The following is a 27,597-nucleotide window of genomic DNA, read 5'->3' as shown; positions in this document are numbered from 1 at the left end:
TATGGCTGGTGTTTTTATACATAGGGGGGCGAAGCGATTTTCAATTGATGATGCTTTTGAAGAAGAAAATGATGAAGCTATTAAAGTTTATGGGTCGACAACGGAAAGATCTCCGTTAAAACCTAAAAACCGTAGTATAACATCAGATGAGAGCATTATAGTGCGAATAGATGATCAGACATCTAAAAACGCAAGGTTAAAATTTTCAGATGATGTAAGTATTCAAATTGAATCTCTAAATTATTTAATTCAGTCTGTTATGAATGAACTTGTAGAAGTAAAGTTTGGTTGTTAGAATATTTAATTGGATCGTTTTTTTCTCAAAATTTCGTTTTCTTAAAGCGTTTCCAACCACAGTTAACTACGTAAGAAATATCTTAGTTTACTTCTGTTTTGTTTTATTTTGTTGTCTTATTTCATTAATGAAGTAATTTGTCTCATTAATTTAAAGTAAATATGAAGGAATAAGGTTTTTTTAAATTTAGAAGTTCTTTATTTTCATTTTGGAGTATTCTGTCATGATATTTGTCCATAAATAATATGTTTTTAGTAAGATTTGCATTGTATATTATTCCAGTTTGTTATTGAATTTCATTCTGTTTTGGATAGTAGTACGACATGATATATCCTCTGATTATACTGGTTAATTATTACACACATTTTACATAATATAATGTAATAATTTAGTTTTACTTATTTCACATAATTACGTAAGAAATATTTAATTGTGCAGTGACAAACATAATCAAATTTTTATAATACATTTAAAAAAAAAACATTTCAAAATGTTTTCAATCTCTGTGCAGCTGTCTAAAGTTTAGGTGTCGCATTGTTGTTTGGTGACGTTATCTCTGACAGTTTAAATCAGGCATGCATGTGTTTGGAATGTGGTTGAAAGGTGTGTTAGATTTAAATCATGTCTGTTAGTTTAATAGATTATTTTTTGTATTCTTGAAATATATCTACGTACAAAAATACACAATAATAACTGAGAATAGGTAGACACAATTCACATTCAACTATATATATATTTTTTTTAAATTTGTTTCTCTAATTTAAAAAATCTACCAGCACTAATAGCTAATGTGAGTGAGATTAGCACCACCAGTCATTGAAAATATTTAGAAGTAAGTTTTCAAAAACAATTTTCTTCATAGAACGATTTTGGTCAGACTGCTAGCCTTCTTTGTCAGAAGTTGTATTAGTGTTCCTGTATTATTTGTGACATATTCTTCTGCTACTTTTACTTATATATATATATATATATATATATATACTAATTTCAGATATGTCATTAGTTGTGTGAATATGTAGAAGTATTATACTTGGAAATAAAATTTAATAAGGATACCTCATTTGCTGCACACACTTTTTTTCCACCATTTATAACAATAAACAGCATTAATTGATGAAATTTCCTTAATCTAACAAACATTTTTGTTGGTGCCTCTGTGTGTAGAGGCATTAGTTCTAGTGTGTATGAATACCTGGGCTGTGCTGAATTATGTTAAACACAGTTTCATATACCTACCTTATAGACAGACCTCTATCAAAAGAGTTATTACCTGTACTTTTTGGAGGTAGGCTGACCTTGTGTGGTTCATGCTTTGTATCTTTTTTGTGAGCCAATTCTTTATTTTCTGTTAATTTATAGTACATATTCAACTTAGTTTTAACTGACAGTATTTTTGTGTAGCCGTGTATTTGAGTACTGTTCTTTTCCCTTCTTACCTTATTGTTGCATAGTTTGAACTGCATCATTAGGAAATTTTATACCTTTTTATTTGAAGTTAAATTTATTAAAAACATCATTGTTTGAGTTGTACTATTTTATTCTTATTAAAATTAAACTACTACATGAAATTAAAAATAATTATAAATAAATTCACAAAGCTGTTTGTGATATTTCATGTGACAGTCAGTATAGAATATTGTACAAAAAAAATTTTTTTTGTTACAAATTGGATCCAAGCATATAATTTACTGGAGTTTTATTTTCTCCTTTTCAGAAAATCGCAAGAGCGATTAAAAACATATTGATGAAAATAAATGAGTTAAGTCAGCCACCAAGTGATAATATCTTCTCACTTAAAATTTTGTAATGGTGTTTGGTATTGTTTTTAAGATAGATTTTTATGTAAAGCAAATAACTCATAAAATAACTAATCAACTCTGAAGAAGATGAAAATAGAGATTAGTTCAAGGTTTTTGTGTTATCAGTTATCTTCTAAATTCAATTGATGGAATAAATGGTCAAATTGGGAGTAGTAGAACATCTTTTTGCTGATGTTTTTCTTTGGGTTACATTGTCTCAACTCAGTATTCTCTGTTTGCCGACCTAGTGTGGTAGTCATAAAAAATTATTTGATTAACCTACAACCTGAATTTCACCAAGCTCAAATTTTCGAACATCAAAACAAACTATCTTATCTCTACTGGAAAGCTATTGCAAGAATTATGTTTAGGTGTATTAGTTATATCTTTTATTGTGTAAAGATTATAATTTTCTTGGCATTATGAGAAATTTTAAATGATAAGACCTTAGTTATGAATGAAATCCATGTTTAATTATGAATTTAAAACCATGAAAAAAAATTATTCAACTGAATGGGAAATTTCTTTTAGAATTTTAGTTCTTTTATTTATTTACTGAAAAAAATTATATGAAAATAAGTTTTACCTGGATGGTGCAAGTTTATGGAGGATGTCATTTAATCTATGTCTATATTTGATGTAAGAAATGGTTGTAAATTTATTGAATCATTTGTTTCTACCAAACCAGAAAGTTGATAATTTTCCACATTTGCTTATTCAAGCATAGCTTATAACCATGCTACTTTTTAATTAATTATAAAGGAAATGTATTGCTGTATTTCTTTAATAGTTGAATTGTTAATTTGTTAATATACATTTTTGTACATACCACTATGAAATTCTTTTAATAACTTATGCGACTGGAATTTACAGAAATATTTAATGATAATACATTTATCTCCTTTAATGGAATTTAAATCATGTGATTTACTCCATAAATTACCAAGCTAGTCTAAGTTGACCTAAAGACTGAATTATCATAATTAAAGTTGGAGTTATTTTGAGACTAGTATGTGACAATGACATGCAATACTTTGTTGAATAGGTCTACATCCTTTATCTGTGCCCCAAAGAGATTCACACAGATAAAAATTCAGCAATTTGCAATGCTGTATCATATATTTTATGGTCATGGCATTTTGCAGATGCCAAAATAACTGTCATCTGTCTGTAAGGAACAGTAACAGGTAAATCCATTACAGCTCCATATGCTTCCCGTAAATCAGAAATGTTAGTTAAGCCTCAACAATTTGCAGTGCTTAATAACATCTAACAGAATAGCTGCAGCCCTATTTGGGACTGCATACATGAAAGGTTGCTTTCTTTAACAGCATGCATCCCTGAATGCCCACTTTTGTGGATATATCCTACTGAGATTGTGCTTTCACCAAGAAAAACAATATATAAATTTCCATGATCATACCCGATCCACTGATGACAGTAGGAATGTGCTGATTGTGCATACCTTTTTCTCAGGTTTTTTTCTAGTGTTATTGTGTATTCTCAAGTTCAATTATAAATAAAAATTTTATTGTTTCAAAGGACAGGTTTAAATTCCACTATCACTTACACTTAGATGCTACTTTCTGAATGGTAACTACACATATTGCATGACTGTTTTCCAACAAATTTAGTTGCTTATTATGCCCAGCGTTATGTTGTTGATTGATGTATAATATTCCCTTCCTGTATAGAAAAATCCATTGTAGTTTTTTTTTTAACATCTTACCTACTAAACATATTAACAACATTTCTATGCCATAGATTGACTGTACAAGTAAGAAAGGTATTGAGAGGGAATTTTAGGAATACCTAATCTCTGACAGACAAGATTGCAGAAAAATTAAAATATACATTACAGACAGCACATAACAACAGAGTAGTATACAAATTGAATTTAGGTAGAGTAAATAATACAGTAACAAAATTGTTAGATAAAAAATGTATAATAATGGATGTATTAGTTATGGCTGTCATAAGATAATAAACTAAAATTATAAAACTTATACACCTTCAGAATACCATATAAAAAACATAAATTAAAAAGCGGCAGGGATATTTTTAAAACTGTTAAGCGTTCAAAGTGGCAGACATATTTTGAAAAGACCCAGATTTTTAAATCAAAAGTAAGTTTTAAACTTTATTAATATTTTTAACGCTAAATTTTTTTTTGCCTAAAGAAAAAACCTTTAAGTACTTAGATGATTATATTTTTAATAATCATGGTGTTTCTTTTTGAAGGTAGAGGCAAAGTCTGATTTATTTTAAGATTTACAACCCTATTTAAATTATCCATTTAAAAAACTGGCCTTGAGTAAAACTTTATCTCAGTTACAGTAATAACAATTCACTTTCACTGAAAATCTCTTGTTATTTAATACAAAGGATTAAAATTGTAATAATCCTAACAATATTTTATCCTATGATAACTTAAATCACATATGATTTACTTTTGAGAGTATACAGATGAAGAATTCAGATTTTAATTTTGTTTAAAATTATATTAAGTATTTATTTTAGTAAAGTGAATGTAAAAACAAACTTTTATTTGCTTAAATTCATCAACATATTTATAATGATCTAATTTTAATAATCAGTTTTTATTTTTGGTCTAATCAGTTAAAACATATATGTAAATCAACTACTTTTACAATTATTAACATACAGTATGTATAGTATCTCAGAGTTTGGATTATGTAATTATTAAAGATTGTAATAAAAGTTATATAAATTCATGCGACCTGATATTTATAACAGTTCAGAATAAGTTGTTTGTTTGTTTAACCTTCGGGTCAGCAGTCAAACAATTTTTTTCATAGAGGATGAGTTGAGTGATTTGTAGTGTGTGTGAAAATGCCATGCCTGACTGGGATTCGAACCCAGGACCTCTAGGTGAAAGGCCGAGATGCTACCACTCGCGCTATGGAGGCCGGCAGTTTAGAATAAGTTACAAACACTTTATGGGCACAGTGGAAGTACACCATTTAAAATGAATCAGTAAAGTTCATACAGTTAAATAAAGCAGTGGATTCTCTTACATTTTTTTGCAGATGAAAATATCAAGATATTATTAAAAGTATCATCGACCATTTAAAACACTTTTAGGAAGTAATTCACAGAGTTAAGTGAGTTAAGAACAAGACCAGAGAACCTGTTGTCATGTTCGTTAGAGATTCTTACCTTGCAGGAACCTCTCTCGATACGATGTAACTTGGTGGTCTGTAAGTTGTTTGTGTACCGCACACATGTTGTTTTGCTTTATAATTGATATTAGGTCTGCTCTTTATAAATTTGTAACTACTTTTCTTTTATTACAATTTAAAAATATAAATTTGATTTAATAAGTTTAAGGAACAAAATTTAAAGACATGTAATTAAAAATATCTGCTGACAGGCTCTGCAACTATAATGTAATTTAAGAGTAATATCAATGTATTTACAAGAAAATGATAATGGATACGAAATACAAGAAAAACATTGTCTTCAATAAATTAGAATTTAACAAATTGACAATTCACTTTGGGATCACAGAAATGTCATCCACTAGATCCATGATCAAGTATAACACCGTTTTGATCCCATTAACCTTCCATTATAAGAAATATGCAAAACTATAAAAATAATAAACAATGAGGAAAAAGAGAATGAAATAACCAAACTTTTCATCGATAAAATTTAGTTAATTACATATGTTAGTTTCAAATATGTGTTACTGTGTGGCTAGCCAAGACAAATATTATAATTCTAACTTCATCGTTCAAACCCAGCTTCTTAATCATAACTAATTTAAAGTTGTGTACTTCAGTAAAATTATTATAATTCCCTTCAATAGTCCCCTCCTCTTGAAGAAATGTGTTCTTGCTCACAAACACCTACACATGCATGAATGTGTGTACATATGCATATTACTGCACTGACACACATAATACATAAAGGCATATACTTTGTATGATCGGGTCCATGTTATAAACATGAAAAACAAATCCTCCCTAAGCTGTTTATCAGGTAAATTCACCTATTAACATTCTTCTATAATTTAACACTTTGTGAATAAACCCAGATGAGCTATTCTACTATTTCACATTTAAAAACTAAATAACCAGATATTCTTGTAACATATTTTTACTGAACCTCACCTTCCTGATCTCACTTAAAATTTTTATAATGACCCAAAAAATGAAAAATATTTTCTTATACTTGCATTGTACAATGATATGCAGACCTTCCTCCTTTCATGCTTGTAATTAAAAACTAATAATCCTCCTCTTTGTTTAGATATGGTCCTAAACAGTATTTAAATCGAGGAAATATCTGTTATTTACAGATATTATAATTTTTTGTATGCATATAATATTATTTATTGATATTTCATAATATCTGTTTTTAATTTGTAAAATATCTGTTATAATTATATTAATATACCTCTAACCTGGAATTGAAAATTAATTTCCCATAAACACCATGGAATCATGCTGTAGGAACATCCTTTACTCCCATATTGATGCTCATTTTCTCCAACGATTTACCAAACTGTTGTCCCAAAAGTTTACTATTTATGTTACCTCTACCTATTTACATTCATACTTTCTCGGACACTGCAACCACACTTTATATGAACTGATATTCCTATCAACATAGTACCAACATCCTGGAAAATCTGTGATGATATAGCAAAGTAAGAATGTTACAATTAAAATATATATTCTAGAATGGTACCAAAAGATATCAACCCCACTTTCCAAATAAAAAGACAATTTTGTGTACCCCTTTGACAACTGGATAACTTGTTTTATTTTTTTTTAAATATCAGGAATTTGAATTTCTATACACTTAATATCCCCGTATCTGTTTCCATTTGAGGTGACAGATTGATTTATCATATTATAAATCTTTCATTTTGGTAGATTTGAGATGTTACTCTCTATGAAAAAGTTCTTTGTATATCACAGTGTATGTAAATTATTTATCACAATTCCAAATTAACTACTATTTTTTTAAATTTTTATTTAGGCATATTAACTGCCAAACCCCAATCCTTCACAACATTAGCCAATCCTTCACAACATTAGACCTGCCTATTAATCATATATTGCAACACTTGGTTTGCCAGCATAAGTAAACATGTTTTCAGAATAAGTGAACAATTCAAACTTACACCCTCATTCTGATAGACCATCAATTTACTTAACCAAATCATTAAAAGATTAAGGCAAATAAAGGGACAATTTAAGCGCCAGTTTCATACCGTTAACTGTTAAAAAACTATTTTTGTTATCCCACTGTTATACCAAGCATCTGCCTTTTTTTTAATACAACTTGCTAAATACATATCTATTCAAAACTCTAGTAATTTATAAAATAAGTTATTTTTTGTAAATGTTAAACATAATAAATTTTAAAATTGTTGAAAAAACAACTATTTTTTCATCATGCCTTAAATTAAGTTAAGTTTTATGATACTAAAATCATAATTGTATTACCAGGCACTATGTGCCCATCTTGTAAACACGTTTCATTTTCGTTCACAATTTTTATTCAGATTCACCTGTTTCTCTGATTCGGCTAAGAGGACCCCTGAAAAAATTTGGTGTTGTAGCCTATAAAGAATATTTCTCTGTAATTACAATATTGAATTCTGTCCTTCTTGTGCAAGGAAATATTGATACAGTAAAAGAAATCTGTACGTCTTCATAAACTAAAACACTGTTATATAAATTACAAAGTAATTCCCAGTAATTATCCGGTGCAATCTTATAAAATTCAGGCAGGATGCAGCCTTCCTGGCACCATATTATTTTTTTTTTATCTTATTTATAATGAGTTTCATTTTAATACTGTAATCTAGTAAATATACTGTCTTATGAGGCAAAGTATACTGTGTTGTTTGCAATGATCCCACTTTTTAAATTAAATTAAAAAATTAACACATACTCTTCCTTGTTTTTCTATAATCATTATTATGCCACATTTGTTGTTTTAATAATATTCCTTTGTTATTAAATATATTTTGTTATAGGCACATTTGTGAAGAATACAGAACAATTAGTTTAACTAGTTATGCATCAAAAATCTTAACTAGAATTTTATACAGAAGAATTGAGAGGAGAGTGGAAGAAGTGTTAGGAGAAGACCAATTTGGTTTCAGGAAAAGTATAGGGACAAGGGAAGCAATTTTAGGCCTCAGATTAATAGTAGAAGGAAGATTAAAGAAAAACAAACCAACATACTTGGCGTTTATAGACCTAGAAAAGGCTTTCGATAACGTAGACTGGAATAAAATGTTCAGCATTTTAAAAAAATTAGGGTTCAAATACAGAGATAGAAGAACAATTGCTAACATGTACAGGAACCAAACAGCAACAATAACAATTGAAGAACATAAGAAAGAAGCCCTAATAAGAAAGGGAGTCCGACAAGGATGTTCCCTATCTCCGTTACTTTTTAATTTTTACATGGAACTAGCAGTTAATGATGTTAAAGAACAATTTAGATTCGGAGTAACAGTACAAGGTGAAAAGATAAAGATGCTACGATTTGCTGATGATATAGTAATTCTAGCCGAGAATAAAAAGGATTTAGAAGAAACAATGAACGGCATAGATGAAGTCCTACGCAAGAACTATCGCATGAAAATAAACAAGAACAAAACAAAAGTAATGAAATGTAGTAGAAATAACAAAGATAGACCGCTGAATGTGAAAATAGGAGGAGAAAAGATTATGGAGGTAGAAGAATTTTGTTATTTGGGAAGTAAAATTACTAAAGATGGACGAAGCAGGAGCGATATAAAATGCCGAATAGCACAAGCTAAACGAGCCTTCAGTAAGAAATATAATTTGTTTACATCAAAAATTAATTTAAATGTCAGGAAAAGATTTTTGAAAGTGTATGTTTGGAGTGTCGCTTTATATGGAAGTGAAACTTGGACAATCTGAGTATCTGAGAAGAAAAGATTAGAAGCTTTTGAAATGTGGTGCTATAGGAGAATGTTAAAAATCAGATGGGTGGATAAAGTGACAAATGAAGAGGTATTGCGGAAAATAGATGAAGAAAGAAGCATTTGGAAAAATATAGTTAAAAGAAGAGACAGACTTATAGGCCATATACTAAGGCATCCTGGAATAGTCGCTTTAATATTGGAAGGACAGGTAGAAGGGAAAAATTGTGTAGGCAGGCCACGTTTGGAGTATGTAAAACAAATTGTTGGGGATGTAGGATGTAGAGGGTATACTGAAATGAAACGACTAGCACTAGATAGGGAATCTTGGAGAGCTGCATCAAACCAGTCAAATGACTGAAGACAAAAAAAAAAAAAAGGCACATTTGTATAATAGCATTATCATCATACAGTACTCACATTTTAAGTAAGACTTGAATAATTTTTTCCTGAAAAAATAATTTATCCTCCCTTTCTTGATATGAAAAATATTGTGATAATATGACAAAATTGCTAATAAACTTTACACAATCCATTGACATATGGGTGATCAGTAACAAATTACCCTCTACTCTCATTAAATGTGTGTTTCCTGTTATTATCATTGTTAGTTTTCCTATTTAGTAATTAGTTCTACACAATTTTAATTTAATTTTTTGTTACCTTAACCATAGTAGCTGTGTTCAATCTAAGTGCACTGGCATATCCCGTAGAAATTTTTTCTCTTCCCTTTTTTACCTTTGCAGTCCCTAACAATAAAATTCTCCTTATAGAAATTTATAAAACTTCACAGATTATTATTATTTATTCCCATTCTGACTCAGACCTCCGACTAAGATAAACAAGTAAAACATGAAAAAAGTCTATCTTTACTATGTATTAATTTTTTCCCCTACCTTTACACATTTGATACCTTCTGACTCTTGTGTCAGAAAACCTTTTTCACTCTATTGAAATGCATTCTGCTCATTACCTGCATAAGTTATATTTTTGCAATTATTGAGAAGAATATTTGGTTTTGTCACTTTCAAAAGACATCTCAAAGAGAATTACAATTTCAAGCACCTATAAGTGAGGAGGTTTGAAATTAAAAATTCAAAATAATCTTTACCTAAAAGGTCAACCATATTATGTTGTGAAACATTAATTTCCTTTAAAGTATCATTACAGTACTGCTGACAGATGACCCTGTCTCAGCCACATTGATTTTCTGTATGATCCCTTTCCATCAGTCTTTGTAACTTATATCATATGTGAATATATATAAAACTGGTGTGTATATAAACACACACACACTCGCATACATAATCACATAATTTTACAGTGTTGTTTCATAAGGAAAAAAAAATTTCAGTAAATGTTCTGCAAGTGAAAATAAAGAAAAAAGTTCATATAAATATGGGACAGAAAGTGCTTTATTTTAAGGGTTATAGCTTGTAAAATATTTCACCCTCTCTTCTATTCTCAAGATAAAATAAAGTGGTACTGAAATTCTTGGAACTTAATTTTAGAGGATAACTTTAATGGTTAAATATGACTTTTTACCTAAAGATTTAATAAAACAGTTCCCAGAACTTATCCCTGTTAATGTTTGAGAAAATTGTTACATGTTACAATTTTTTAGGCGTGACATACGATAGCTTTGTTAAATTCCCACTAAATAAATGAAATTTTGCAACAAACTGTATTATTTCAGTATTGGAAAATATCTAAAAACAAAATCAGTTATTAAAAATAAAAACATTAAAAACTTACTTAGTATCAGGGTTGTTTTGTATAATTTCAATGCAGTGAACATTTTTCTCACTATCTCTTTTTCTAGTTATTTGTTTCTATACCAGTAATTTCACATGACTCCACAGATAATAATCCATTGACATTAGGTCAAGTGACCTAGAAGGTCAATTAATTGGTCTGCCTCACCTGATCCAGTTGTTCGTAAATCTTGTATTCAAATAACTTTTAACTTCTTGAGAAAAATGAGAAGAATCCCTGTCATGTTAAAAATCATTTCTTGTTTTAGTAGAGGAATGTCATCTAAAACAAATGGAATATTATTTTCTAAGAAATCTAAATACACATTCTCCTAAGGCAAGCTTCAGAAACAAATGGTTCAACAATATGCTCATCAATAATCCACAGCTTAATATAAATCCTGTGTTGGTAACTACTTTCTATTGTCATGCAGATTTTAAAAATTCCAGTGATGATTATTTCACAAATTTTTAACTCTTTCTCTTGAAGAAAATTTTATAATCAGTAAATAAAATAAAATGTACTTTGTAATGGTTGTCTGAAGCCAGTGACAAAAATTCAAGATGCACTGGAAAAAGTCTATAGGTAGTAAATTTTGAATCTCCTGCAAGTTGTATGGGTAGATTTTTATCTGTAATTTTTGTTTATTTATTATTTTCACATTCGATTACAAACAATAAGACAATTACATATTTTATTTTTAATAAAAAATTCAATAAAAAACAATTTCTGCAATATAAAAACACTTAAAATGTGTAACTTGTATGAAAATTTTGGTACCCTCTGTAGATAAATCTGTGTCGAGGAACACATTTTATAAAGTGAAACAGAAATTCTGATATACCACCTGCAACTTAAAATAAGAGTATAATTATTCTATAAAATAGTAATTTCTTTTAACAATTTCTTCAGTAATTAAATAATTTTGCAATTTCATTGATTTCTAATAACCTTACAAATAACAGAGTACTGTATTTTATAAAGCTTCTTGATTGCTTTGTATTATTAGGCTACAAATTTTACACCTTTGGAGCCACAAATAAATAAAAATTTCTCTACAGTTCTAATCTTGGCAAAGGTAACTCAAATTTATCATTTCTACTTAAAATACTCTTGACATATGTGTGCATTACTTTATACATATTGCATCTTTTATAAAAAAATTTTAGGACTCTAAAAGCATACAAATATCTTAAGGGGGAATATATGCTAAGTTTTTAAAAAGTGGAAAAGATTCGCTTAATCGATTTTTATGAGAAATCATTCTAATTACATGTTTTTGTCTTACCAATAATGGCTTTATAATAGAATAATACATACCTCCCCAACACATTATATCATACATTAATGTTGATTCTGTCAAGGAGTGATACAACAACATTTTTTTAAGAATAGAATTTATACATACTTAATCCAATTTATTTTTTTATTTTATATATATGTTCCTTCCATAACAAATTCACATCTAAAATTACTCCCAGATACTTGTGCTTAACCATGTTTAAAACTAAACAAATCAAAATGTGACAGAAAAATATTAAAATTTTAAATTGAAATAAGATTCATTTCAATATTAGAAAATATCTACAAATAAAATAAATTGTTAAAATAGTATTATTTAAATTTCAATCTATCAAGTTAAAAACATTAAGAAACAAAATTCATTAATTAGAAATAAATAGTTTTGAATAAATAAGTAGAGAAATCTTTTATTTTATAAATTGACAGTATTAACATCTGATTAACAATTGAAATGCACATACTGCATTTGTATAGGTTTGTTTGCTTTCAGAATTAAAGAAAATTAGTGTTTGAGTAACACTTTCCAAAAATGCCTTTTTGGTTTTCAAATGAAGTACATGCAGACATAATTTTTGTTTATGGGTACTGTAATTGAAATACGCTAGCCACACATTGTGAATTTCAAGAAAGATTTCCCAATAGGATTCCAAACTTGAAAACCCTTGATTCAGTATTTCAGTGCATATGCACAACTGATCCTTTTCCATAATTTCATATTCTGTTGAACAGCAAGTTCAGTGTTCAGCACAGCCCAGTCAAAGTGATCTCCATTTAAAGATTTTTGATCGGTTAAAGTAGTATCTTATTTGTATATCTGCAATCACAGCAATGGTAGCAGTCAAACGGTGAGAATTCCAGTCTCATAATTGAGAGGTCTTAGGTTCAAGTTTTTTTTTTAACTTTAGTTTTTTCTTACAATACAGTAACTGAAATAAATTTTTTTAATAATATACTATTTATAAGAATATTAAAAACTATATGAATTTCATGTTTGCTAATTATTTTTATTTGAATATAACAATTATTAACCGAAAAATCTTTATAAACATGTAAGAACAGAACCTTTACATAAGGAATGAGAATGAAGGTTAACAAGATTTTTTTTAATTTTACAGGCATCAACTGCTATGGTCATTAGCCCGTACAAGTCTAATTTTTTTTGCCAACTGAAATCACATGAGTATTCATATGGGCACTTTCTTTCCTGCTATTCCAGTAGTTCTTCATTCTTTTTTGTTTTTATCTTTTTTCTTCTGACCAGATGTTAGTTTTTCTCCTTCTCTTGGAAACCCTTGAAATCTTGTTCCAATTTTCTGAACATTGTTTTAACTTGTACTATTCTGCAGATATTTTCATTTTTTAAATCACTGAAGTCTACTGATTTCCGTTCTTTTTGTTGTAAATATGACTGAAGATTTGATTTGTGAGCCTGTTATCATTTATTCTCATAAGTGGCCAAAGTTTTGGCTCTTCTTTTAAGGATTTTTCTTAAAGATTCTCCTTTCTTTTATTCAACTGCATTTTTTTCGCCTGATTTCAAACTGAAAATGCATTATGATGGATACAGCCCTTCTGGTTTGATTACCATATTTTAATGCCTGATTTTGGCTTTAATTGAGATTTTCTTTTTGCTTTACACTTCTTTTGTTAGTTGACAGGCCAATCCCTTTTTCTCTGATTGGCTTATTTATTTAAACCAATGGCCTATTTTTCAGATATTTAAATTTATTAACTGTAGATTTTAAATACTTCGTAATTAGGGAATCTTTGATGTTGGTTATGAATTCCATCTTTTTGAGGACAATTTTTAGCCCTATTTCTCTGCAATTTTTGTTTTAGGTGGTTTACTTATTTATTCTACAGCTGTTTTTCCAAGAAAACTGCAATATAGTAGGCAAGACTAGGTAGTCAATTCCAATTTCTTTCAATTTCAGATCCAATTTTAATTGGTGGCATCTTCTTATTTCTTTTATCTTCTTTTCACATTCTCTTATTACTTTCTCCAGGATATAGTTAAAAAGAGTTGGTGATAAATAATCTCACTCATTGGTGATCATTGTCTTACTCCTGTTTTAATTTTTAACTCTTCTGACAGTTCCCCATGAATTTTACTTTTAATCATGTTTGTAAGGGTCTGTTTAGTTATGTTAATTGTTTTGGGATCCATACTAAACTCTTCTAAGATGTTAGTTACATAAAGAAATTTTATCAACCGAGTTGTATGCCTTCTTAAAATAAATGACAGATACATCGTTTTTATGCCTTGTCATTCTATCCCTTATTATTGTTTTAAGGTTTCAAATTTGTTCTGCACATTGATCTTCCTTTACTGAATCCCCCTTGGTATTCTCTTCTTTTTTTTATCTACGATTGATTTAATTCTATTTTGAGATGGTTTTTTATGCTACAAGTAAGAGCGATTATCAAGGAAATCCCTCAATAGCAATTTATATCTGTTTTATCTCTTTTTGTAAGTAGTTAATGTATTAGTGCAATTTTCTAATCTTATAAATTTTTTTCAGTTTTCCATATCTCTCTTCTAGGATGTTTTTCAGTTCTTCACTTGGATGTTTTCCTGATTCTATAATTCTGCTATGACCAAGTCTTTACCTGCTGCCTTTAATTTCTGGATGATTTCGCCCATTTCTATTTTGGTTTGTGAAGTTGGATTTTAAAATTAGAATCTTTCCTCTGGTTCTTGGCAATTTTTAATAGTTTTCTAAGCATACTGTTATAATTTTGCAATTGTATTTACTGTTAAGACCTAATTTTCCAATTTCAATCAAAAGCTGGGTGGTTGGCAATTCGAAGTTTTCCTTGATTGTTTTCTAGAAATCCCTTGTGTTGTTTTTCATGAAGTCCTCTTCAATTTGTTCAAGTTGATTCTTCTCATATTTTCTTTTAGCTGTTCTGTTAATTTTGGATAATTGCTAGCAGACTGATCTAAATCCTAGATAGTTTTCGTTTGTCTTTTGAAGTACTATTTTCTCCAGGCTTTTAACTTTCATTTATATCTTCTTCCACCAGTGTTTTCTGTTTCTTTTTTAAGGGTAGATATATTTTGGTTGTTTACATTAGTTTAACTTTCTGTTCCTCCCAATTTTTAGTTTTACTATTCATTAGGTTTTCTTATTAGTTTTAGTTTTTCTTAAAAGTTTCTGGATTACTTCATAAATCTTCAGCGTCAAATCTAATTTTTTTGGTTGATCTTTTGTTAACTGTTTTTTTTTAAGATGAGTCTCATCTTTGTTGTTGTGGGTTAATAATTAGCTTCGATGCACCCTTTTTGACTTTGACATTTTGGATGTCATTCTGATTTTTAAAGAAAATGGTAACATGGTGGTTGGTTTGGAATTCTAAATTCAGGGCAGGAGATTGCCACATTTTCTGTTGAGCTTTTTAATGAAGCAGATATTAATTTCAAACCGAATGCTTTATATAATTCAATTATATCTATCTTGTTTTTGTTTGTTCTCTTATGGATTGAGAAGTTCCCTACGCATTTCTGTTATACTTTTTCTTTGCCAATTTGTGCATTAAAATCTAGTAAAATTATGATGCACTTTTTCATATTTTATGGATTGATTTTCTAACAGTTCCCAAAATTCTTCTACTTTGTTTGGGTATCTTTTATTACTTCCATTAATTGGAGGATGGGCATTGATTAATATGTAATTTTTATTTCCACATCTTGTGGTTAGAAGAGCTAAATGTTCGGAGGATGAAATAAAATTTTTAACTGTAAAATTAAAATTTTATTTAAGGTGATAAAATTTTATCATCTTATATTATAAAGGCTCTTCCCAAATGTGGCATACTTTTCATCATTCTTTTTTCCAGTTTTCTATTAGAAGATAAAAGTAAAAGTAATTTTCTGAGTACAATAGACTCAGAAAATTACGTTTTTGTTTGTAATTTTGTGTCTTGAAGTGTGATTATTATGATTTTTTTCTGTCTAAAAGTTTGATTAGTTCTTTAAGTTTTTCAATTTTAAAAAAAGAGTTGATGTTTAATATTCCAAAGAGAATTGCATTTTGGTCTTAATTTTGGCACTGGATTTCAAACAGAAGGTAAAAACCTGTCTACTGGAGTAGTAGAGATTTTCTCCTCTATAGTTCAGAGATGGTTTTAAAAATCATCAAACTATCCATTGCCACCACATAGAGGAATGCATCATTACATTCAGACATAATCAACCTTTTCAATTTCCAAAAAAAGTTGATCTAACAATATTTTCAGCACAGGAAACAAACTCCTAAACATTATTTATAAAAATAAATCTTTTTTATTAATGAATGAATGAATGAATTAATTATTTATTTATTTTTTGTTTAATGAAACAAAACCTGATTTGTTAATCCTTAATTCCTTATATGACCATATTCTCACATGTTCATAAAGATTTTTAGATTAATAATTGCTATATTAAATAAAATAATAATCAGCAAACATTTCTATATTCTTATAAATATTGTTATTATTATATAAACACTATTATAAAAGAATCATCTGCATTAGAGTATATGTAAGAAAAAAATAGAAGTTAAAAATAAAAAGCCGACGTATAGCTTGAACCAAGACTTCTCAATTATAAGACTAGAACACTTGGCTGCTACTGCTGCAGGTGTGTACTTGAACCACTCAAAACTTTTTAAATGAAATTTATTTAGAAATGGACCCAAACTGTAAAGTTAGAAGCTGTTTTAGATTTAAAGGAGGAATCCCCTCTTCATAACACTCCAAAAGGGCATCAACAGTCTGTTGTAAGCTGGCTGGTCATCTGCCCCTGCTAGAATTAGACAATTTTTAAATCACACCTGTTTATCATGTATAGTAGAGTAAATATTTTGTAACGGAATAGGCCTACATTGTACTGATTCTAAAATAAATTTTTAATCCGCGGATGTTACACAAATTAAAATTGAGCAAAATAATTTTAAGTTTAACATAATTGCTTTCTACGGATCTAATTTGGTATCAAAAAATATCTATCCAGAAGAAATTAAGAGTATTTATTTTTAAGTGTTATAGAGTTTTTAAGTCTTTAAGAATATTTAAGTTTTACGAATAAGTGTGAACAATGAACAGAAATAATGAACTGAAGATTTTCAGTTGGTTAGAAAAGGAGGAACAAGAGAAAAATGTTTCCCTTCAAAATGGCAACAACCTATCAGAATTGGATGGACCAATGGAAATTGATGATCATGATAGCAAGTCAGAGCAGTCTGATTAACACAATTTCACCAAGAGCTAGTTCTTCCCATTTACAAAGTGACTGGGCACAAATCGTAAGTACTCCTCCTGATAAATCAAATCGGGGACCTTATTACATGGGAAGGGATGAATTTACCAAGTGGAATGTGCATGAGCCTCCATAATCAAGAAATCCCAGACAAAGTAATGGGTAAATTATAGGTAAATGGTAAATTAATATATTAACTAAGGTGTTATGTTATAACTCAAAAATATATTGCATGATGTAATGAACTCTCCAATGCTTTATGCAAAACATCACAAAACACTGATGAAGAATACTTATTGTACATGTAACAAGAATCCTATGTATTCAGTAGACTGGTTTGTATTTTCATGACATCTATTTGCTCTATAGTTACATAGCACTTCTTTGTTATCCTGTCTATTTACTTTTAACACCCTATTATAAACATAGTCTTACGCAAATACAGAAGAAAGGTTTGGCTGAATGGTTTAGCTCAGTTAAATATTTCCTTATATGATTCAATTCTGGTAATGGAAAAATGCTTTCCTTAAGAAAGCTTTATTTTCTCTGTAGGTGGTTATTTAGTTTCTATAGGAACACTATATATTGCAACATGTATTTGAATTGGTGTAAGTAAAATTGTTGATCAGTAGCAATGTTGTTGTCCTGGATAAAAAGCTGTATCTATTTAGGTATTATATGCAGGATAGACATCCAGTATCCGAAAAGACACGTCAAAGACTACTTTTGGTGGGTTACTTTTCTTGTTTTGCAGTTTCTTGGAGTAGATTATTCCTTTCTTATTACCCACTCCTATCTTTCCCATTGATCCTTCCTCCTCACTATTGTTCTGTTGATTTTGGCTAGATGCCTGTTGGATTCATGCTCAGTTATTGAAGATGCTCAAATTACTCCATCCTCTGTATATGTGTAGTTTACTAATATAAATGGTCAAATCTCTTGTTTTCTTTCTATTTGGCTGTACAAATAGCCCAATCTGGGACCGAGATCCTTATCATTAAAAGTAATTATCTGTGTATATATGAGTCTCATTCAATAACTAGAGACAAATAACTAGAGAAGTTATTTATTCAATGACAAAACTAACATTTTTCTTCATTCAACATAATCCTCTGCTACATTCAGGCACTTGTTCCACCTGTTTATGAGCTTTCTTATTCCAGTTGTAAAGAGTTGTTCATCTTGATGTCTGAACCTTTATTGTACTACATTCTTGACCTCCTCATTGTTGCTGAACTTGATGGTGTGTAAAGATTCTTTAAGAGGAGCAAAAAAAAAAATTGGATGGTACAAAGCCAGGACTATATGGTAGATGTGGCAACAATTCCCAACCCAAGCTATTGTGGGTTTCACTTTATTTTCTATCATGTCACAATAGGTACTGTACTAGCTATTGGTTGTATGTTCTTATAAATAATTACAATAGATTGGGGCTTTATAGACCAAATACTCTTTGCATCACTTCACCAGTTGCGTAGGTTTTCAATTTTACCTGCAGGCAAACTCAGATGTCTCCTTTCCATATTCAAGTGTGTGATTTTAATTAGACTATCTCAGAACCCACCTTAAACATGTTTTCCCATAAGATTATCATAGATTTCATGTTTTTCCATGTTGTAGATAGTGTATAAACAGTGCCAATACTTACACTAAAAATTTCAGCAATCTCCCAAATGTTTACTTGACTGTCCTTGCAAATAAAATCATTAGTGTGATTTTGCAAAGCAGCAGTCAAAGACTTTCACTGGAGTTCCACTATGATGAAAATCATTGACACTTGTTCTACCTGATCTAAAGTGTTCAATTATTAAAATTTTTATGGTTAATGCGCTTTATCATACTGTCTTTTAACATCGACAAGTTTTATACCTTCAGAAAATAAAAATTTCATCACAGCACACAGTTTCATGCTACTTGTTGGAAGCAAAGCAACATTTTGAAATATACTGAAGAGGTCATATTATTAGATTCTTTTTCAACAGCTGATGTTTTCTATGTAAGGGGTGCCAACTTGAATGTCAGACATTTTCAGTTCATTCTGTTAAGTAGTTTCTCCCCTGTTACTTTGTCTCTTTAATTATTAAATGATCCTTGTATATATGTATGAGAGTCGTTTAAGCATTCTGATTCAGATTACTAAACGAGGGGATGATTATTTTCATTGCAGATCCCCACCCTTTATTAACAGGCATCTAGAAATCGACTCATTGAATTTATTTGAGTTGATTTAGAGATTAATATTCTTATGATACATTTGATGTGAGATTATAATTTACATTTTTGTTTATGAATTTTGAGGGCTTCAGATCTTTTTTATAGCAATAGATCAGATCTGTAAACTGCGTTTCATCATCAGGAAGTTTTTGTGCGGTTTGCTTTTACAACACCATTCTTGTTTGATTTATCTTGCTAAGGAGTTTGTGAAATTTTCAGCATTATTGTAATTTATTTAATTTGAAAATTTCATTTATTTTTTCAAGTTTTCTTTATTTTCAGACACTTTCAAGAGATAGTGATTCATTGATTCATGATGGTGGATATTACACAGGATTTTTTGATCCTTCACAAGCATGCTGGCATCATCCAAAGATTAAAGAGAATTGGAAAATGGTTCTAGCAGCTGTGTTACTATTAATTATTGGAACTGGTAATGACAATTTTTCATCTTGTAAAGAAAAGTAGTTATATTAGTTATAAAATAAAAAAATTCATTAAAAATTTTATTTAACAATAGGCATTGATTTGTCGTGTTCATGTCCATGGGCTGAAATAATATTGCTGAGTGTATTGTAGATGTAGTGTATACAGAAATTTCTGATGATAGAAATATAGTTGGTTTGCATATAAGTTTTGCAGCAACACATAGAAGGGAAGTTTATGATAATATGGCAAAAGTTTTTTTTTTTTTTTTTTGTCTTCAGTCATTTGACTGGTTTGATTCTCTCCAAGATTCCCTATCTAGTGCTAGTCGTTTCATTTCAGTATACCCTCTACATCCTACATCCCTAACAATTTGTTTTATATATTCCAAACGTGGCCTGCCTACACAAAAGTTAATTTTGTTGAACACAACACTATTAGTTGTGTCTATTAGTGTTGGTGAAAATAAAACTGAAACCTTAAAAGACTGGCCTTAGACCTTGAATTAGTGCTCAACTTTATGCTAGAGCTGAGAAAAGAAATTCTTTGTAAAAAAATGTTCCAGACAACCTTATAACAGGGAAAAATAATTATTGTAATTCTTACAAAGGTAGATTGCTTGTGGGATCTAAAAAAAATCAAAGGAAAATTAGTTTTATAATTTTCTAGATATAAAACAACCCATCAAAATAAAGGCATGAATATTAAATTAATTTTTAAAAAACAATTGCAGTTCAGGATATATATAACAAACTAAAAGAAATATTAAGGCTCGAATAGAGAAACATTTGCATCATTATTAATATAGATGTGAGAAATTGGCTGCAGTTTGACATTGGAACTAATTACAAAATTAGTTGTTATTAGAAACAAATGTTTTTAAAAATGTCTATAATAAACAGGAATTGGTTAGGAAATGTAATTATCACTAATGATACAAAAAATTTCATCATTGAATACCTAATAATTAGAATCGTTTGATTATAATTGCCTTTTAGAATTTAAACTTAAAAATGTTTGTGAAAATTTAAAAAAAAAAATTGTGAATGGTTATTTTCAAATAACTATTTGTAAATGGTTATTGCATCCCTTAAATTTATTTCATGGTAGGGGATATTTCTTTCATCTAAAGTTAATTCTGCCTATCTTCCTCAAGATATATTTTAATCTTATTCAATCCTATATAAGAGACATGCATTAGGTTATGGTAGGTGATATTGAGTGGGAGGTTCAATTATCTTAAGCTAAGATAATTTTTTTTAGCTAACTTAATGCTTTCATTTTGTATTACCTAAAACAGTACTTCTTACAATTTTTTTTTAAACTGTGTTTTATTGTAATTCTATAAACACTGTTAAAAGTACTCCTTTTGTACTGTTTCATATAAGTATTGTTTATTAGTTAATTCTTTTTAATATTACTTCTTAATTATCATTTCGTAAGTTTCTCTTTATTATTTCTTTTTATGTACACATATGAAATAACAAACCATCAAAACACAGTAATTAGGTAAGTTATACTTAACATATTAATTCCAATAATTGATTTTCATGGCAACGCGCATCTTCAGTTGGTATTGAATTATAATTATGTTAATACATATTTGTAATTTGTCAAAATTGTTATATTTTTAAAAATATTTGAAATTTATTATGGACATGTATGCAAATTTTGCTGTCCAGTACTGGAATTATGTTTATATATCTATACTTATTCCTCTATATGTATAATGATTTTTTATGTAAAAATGACCATCTAGTTTTTGATTTAAAATTTGATGAATGGTTTTTGAGCCTTTCTTGTTTTTAGATTTATTCTGATAACTGTTTGTTTCCAGAGCTCTTAAAAATCTTTAAATGTTTTAATGGTTTGTCTTTTTCTGAGCAATTTTTTATTTTAAAATGTTTATCGGATCTAAATTCTGAATGTTTCTGTTATGGATTTGTTTTCCTTTTTTTCCAGGTTTATTAATAACAGGCATTATTGTTGTCTTTCTGCCGAGTTCGAGTACAGGTTTACAAGGGATTGTATTTTTCATAGCTGGTTTCATATGTTTTATTCCTGGCGCATATCATGTTGTCTACATTTATTTGGCAGTCAAAGGAACTAGAGGATACGATTTCTATCATCTTCCTTTATTCAACTGATTTTCTACCGTGTTGTTTTTTAAAATCATAACAATATCGATTAAATGATCTAATGTGATTGTAAGACTGTATATATACATATGAAATAAAACTATTTTGTGTGTGCACGTGTGAGTGAATGTATATTTGTATAGTTTCACAGTTAATTGGTGATTCAACTATGGGACCTGAAATGCTTTGTGATTATTCTGCCTTCTGGGATTATTTTTACGCGCAGTCATTTTATAAAAGAGAAGGAATGTTTATACTTAATCAGCTCAAATCGATGATTAGATTGATCGATTAGATAATTGTGAAGAAATAGATTAATTAATAAATAACTTAAAAATATTTAGGAAGTATCAGTTAGTAGTTGAAAATAAATCCAGATGTCAATAGATTAGTAAAATCTGTGTTCAATAATTTCAAAAGCAGTTGGAAATTGTGTTAGCTGTTATAAAAGTATGTAAATTTCTTTTATTGTTTAATGGTTTTATAATATAACTTCATCTGTCAGATTGAAAGTACTTGACAAATTTGTTTTAATAGTGATTTTTTTCATTTTTTAAAAATAAAAATCTTTAATTTACTTACTAAGTAAAGTTAAAGATTTAATTATTGGAAGAACAATTACTTGTTTGACTAAGTATTTATTCTTTTATTAGTACTTACTCGGTAGTCTTCACAGAACTTGTTTGTCCTTGACTTCCCTGACCAGCCTCCTTTTCTCCTCTCTCTCTCTCTCTGGAGATACCATCTCCACTCTCTGTTCTGATCATTGATCTCCTCAAATAATCCCTTTACTCCTTTATTCCATCTCCTTCTTGGTCTCCCTCTTCCTTTGCCTCCTTCATATTCCAAGTTGAAGGCTTTCTTAAGTTATCTCTCCTCATCTGCTCTTATCATGTGACCTACTCGCTGCAGAATCTTTGCCTTGATCACCTGAACAATAGATGGTTTTCCTGTTTTATTCTCTCAGCTCTATGTTTTTCCTTATACACCACTACCTTGTATTTTCATCACTCAGTTCCAAAAATCTTCCTTAGTACTTTATTCTCAAAAGTCTTGCACTTGTCCTCAATTTGTTTCTTAAATGTCCATGTCTCACATCCATATGTTAGTATTGGCTGTATGATGGTGCAATATATCTTGATTTTGGAGTTTCTAGAGATAATCTTTGATTTGAGAATAATATTCACTTCATAAAGTCCTTTATCAGTGTTTGATATTCTGTGGTTCACCTCATATCCTATTCTGTTTTCTTCATCTATTATGGCTCCAAGGTACTAAACTCTGTGACCCATTCATACGTTTTTCCATTCAATGTTATCTTGTTATGGTGAGAACCTCTTCTTTCACTAACCCCCATATACTTAATTTTCATGTCACTTATTTCTACACCCATATCACTGGCCCTGCTCTCCAACAATGCGTCCACCTCCATAACATCATTATCCATCAAAACAACATCATTGGCATAAGCCAGCAAGCTAAAACAGCCACCACTCTCTCCCACTAAATGCGTTCCATTTAATACTTTTCAGAGACAAGTTAAATATAAGTGGATATAAACCTTGTTTATTTCATTCAACCTCAGAAGGTTCTGACAGTTCTCCTTCTGTTGGCACTGTATTGAATGACTGAGTCATTCAGTTTTGTCAGCTACACCAGCTTTTCAGGTCCCATCTCCACCATTAACTCCACACCCTTGTTCTTACAAGGGTGTCATAGGTTTTTTAAACTCTACAATAATAAGCATGAGCTGTTTTTCTTTTTTCCAACAACTGGTCCACAGTGAATAGTTGGTCAGTAGTCAGTCAGTTTTTCTTAAAACCAGCCTGATATTCACCAATCCTATCCTCTGCATACGACAGTAACCACTTTAATACCAAGCAGAGAATTTTGTAGCAAGTATTAACTAAAGAGATCTCTCTACAATTATTACAATCATCCTTTGCATCTTTCTTATGAATCAACACCATTATCACATCACGCCAGTCTTATGGAACAGCTTGGTTCTTCCACATAATGACTTTATATATTATATATAAAGTTTATATATTTTCTTCTTTAGGGTACCTCCCACTCTTCTAATAAATCCACTTGTTATTTTGTCTGAACCTGGTGATTTGTTATTCTTCAACCGACTTATTGCTTTGGCTACCTCTTTCAAATTAGGTTCAGTAACCTCTGCTTCTACCGTTTGATATTCTGTTAATGTGGTTGTTACTAAGATGTCACTAACAGGTTCCAGAAGTATTCTCACCACCTGTCCATAATATTCTCCTTACTGGTCAATAATTCATTTTCTTTGCTTCTGATCATATTTGGCCTCAGTTGAAAGCCCTTTTACCTGACCTTGACATTGTTGTAAAATTTTCTTACTGTATTTGCAGTGTTGTTACCTTCCACATCTCCTCCAGCTCTGTTCAGGATTTGCCTCTTCTTCATCCTAATTAGTTTCTTAGTGTCCCTTTCCTTGTTGTCTGTATGTATCTCTGCATTCTCTTCCTTCTGTCTCGTCATCAATGTACTTTGCTTCCAACTTCTTTGCTCCAGTGATACCTTACAATCATTCTCAAACAAACCATTTCTCTTAGACCTTCTTTTCCCACCTAAAGTTTTTTTCTGCCGACTCTTTAATTATTGATTTTATACATGATCATTGTGACTCTACATCAGTGCCATTGCCATTACTTCCATATTTGTCTGTTCTTCAAACTCTTCCTCAATAATTATGAAATATTCTTCACATTTTTCTCTGTCTTTTAGTTTACGTAAGTCAAATCTTCCTTTGGTTACGTTGTGTTTTTATTCTTTCTCTGTTTCACAAGAACGAGTGGTCCAAATCTATATCCATGAACCTACATGTTCTGACGTCCATTATATTGCTTTGCTGTCTTTTATTTATAGTTATGTCGTATATCACCTTTTCAGTCATCAATCCACAGGGGATTTATTGTTCTTTTATGAATGTGGTAACATGGTGCTTTTTACTACCAGCCCCTTTGCTTCTGAAGGAGATTAGTCTTAATGCCATTATCATTCAACATATCATGAGCACTATGATTTCCTATGGTTGGTTCATATGTACTTTCTTTTCCAGTTTTTGCATTCATGTTACCAAGTAATATCTTTATACTATAATTAGAAAAAGCATTGTTTGTTCTGTTCATCAGGTCATAAAAGCTACCTTTCATCTCCTCTTTCTCTTCTGTTGATACGTATGCATTCATTATATGTATAGAATTAAACTTTCCTTTCATTTTCATAAATTACAGTCCTACTGCTCACAAATTTGTCATCTTCTATACTTTCCCTTAGAATGCTTTGTACGAGGAAAGCTGTTCCAAAAGTATGTCTGTCTGCTTCACCATACATTAGGGTGCATTCATTATATGTATAGAATTAAACTTTCCTTTCATTTTCATAAATGACAGTCCTATTGCTCACAAATTTGTCATCTTCTATACTTTCCCTTAGAATGCTGTGTACGAGGAAAGCTGTTCCAAAAGTATGTCTGTCTGCTTCACCATACATTAGGGTGTACTTATTCTTGGTCAAAGTCCCTTGAGATATCCGTTGAACCTCCTATATAGGTAAAATATTTATTCTGTATCTCTCTCTGCTTTGACATGCAGATTGTCCAGTGCACCTGGTCTATACAAACTGTGCACATTCCAAAGTCCTAATCTTATTTATTTAATATCCATACATGTAATAATTACATATTAACACAGTACAGAAATATTGTGTCAACAGTACTCTGCAGATAATATATAAAAATAAAAAAAATATAAAAGCTTAAAAAAGAAAATAATATCACCTAATAGTATTACTTAGTACTCGTCAGTATGAAATAGTCTTAATTCAATTTCATTTGTTTTATAGCCTATTGCAATTTCTTGATAACTACACTTAGTTTCAAGAGGCAGTTTATTAAAATAACACATAGCAGTATATATGATTCCTTCAAACAATTTTTTTTATTACATATTCTCAATAAAATTGAATGGATTTATATCTCGCATTAGAGAGATTACAGTACTTATATAATTTAGGACTATTTCACTGTAATAATAACTTAAAAATTCTAATACATATTTTTAAAATTAATTAAGCAATAATTTGATGTTTTTATTTGATTTTTTAACAATCTTTACTCTTCTGTTATATATACTTTTTAATTGTTTTATTTGATTATTTTTTAGCTGACTTCCATGCAATTATGCCATAGTTAACAATACTGTAATAAATTCCAACATAATAGTAAATAAATTTGAGAGTAATCATAATGTTTACAAATATTAAACAAACTTGCTTACATTTAAAGCTAACTTATTAGAATCTAGCCATATTTTTGATTTAGTTGTTAAGAAATTCAACACTAATCATTTTTGTTTGTAGCAATATTGAAATTGCCTAATATTATATGATTCTTTATATGTTTGTTACCTATCAAGTAGTTACACAAAACCTTAGCAATCATGACTTCTGTATAAAGCACTTGTGGTTAACATATTTTTATTCTTTAAAGAATTTTTATGTGCAGTAAATTGATCAGTCAATCCTAAATTATCATTGGTTACTTTATGTTCAATATGGCACTCAATAAAAATCACAACTCCACCTGCCTTGTTTCTGTTTTTGTTCATTTGAAAAATTATAACCATTAATATCAATAAAATTATAATTTTTTCACTTAACCAAGCTTCAGTACAAAACAATCTTTGTTTTTAAGATAACTTGATCTGAAAGTGCTTCTAATTTAACAAATTTTGTTTCAAACTTCGTATGTTAATAACAGTAATTACCATTTCACTTGTTATTAAATTAAAATCGGATACTTTTTCAAAAATTACTTCATTGAAGCATACTTTTGTTAAACTCAATTCATTTCCTTCTTCATTGCTAATATGTATATTATATATATATATATATATATATACTATCTTCTATATTGTTGTACATAGACTAAGAATATTAGATTGGGCTTTAGTTTTTTGTAACCTTTTATGCAGAAGCCAATTATCAGTTTTCCAGTTGACTTTATCATCAGCTGGATTATCAGTCTGTATGTTCTCAAGATAATTATTATTGAAACTGATACAGTTAATACGTTTTTTTAATGTCCTTATTAATGAATTCTGTATCTCGATGATTACCAGTACAAGTCTTGCAAACAATTCTACCTGTACATTTTTTAGCACTATGTCCATAATTACAGCAGTTAACTACACTGTTTGATTACTGTGACATTTTTAAAAAAACTCAGAGGGATTTCCTCACAATCAGACTCCCACACAATCTTAAACCCTCAGCATAAATTTATATTTAAAAACGAATGAAATACGTAAACAAGAAAAAATATTTATAATAACAAATGCAAAATTACAAAAATAAACAAGAAAGGAAATCTATAGAACCTTTTATTATTTTTTTAGGTTATGAAACTGCCATACATTTAAATTAGACAAAAAAAAAAAATCATAAAACAAAAA

General features: G+C 29.4%; 1 protein-coding gene across 1 annotated transcript; it reads left to right on the top strand.

The window, feature by feature from the left end:
- Positions 1 to 27,597, top strand: LOC142323453 (uncharacterized). The gene is made up of 3 exons (XM_075363090.1): positions 1 to 214; positions 19,827 to 19,977; positions 21,933 to 27,597. The coding sequence occupies exons 1-3, from the start codon at positions 2 to 4 to the stop codon at positions 22,115 to 22,117; spliced, it is 549 nt and encodes a 182-aa protein (XP_075219205.1). The 5' UTR covers position 1; the 3' UTR covers positions 22,118 to 27,597.

The sequence above is a fragment of the Lycorma delicatula genome, chromosome 4 (genome assembly GCF_047948215.1).
Source record: "Lycorma delicatula isolate Av1 chromosome 4, ASM4794821v1, whole genome shotgun sequence".
Lineage (NCBI taxonomy): Eukaryota > Metazoa > Arthropoda > Insecta > Hemiptera > Fulgoridae > Lycorma > Lycorma delicatula.
Note: the sequence above shows the minus strand (reverse complement) of the source record. Positions and strands in the feature narration are given on the sequence as shown.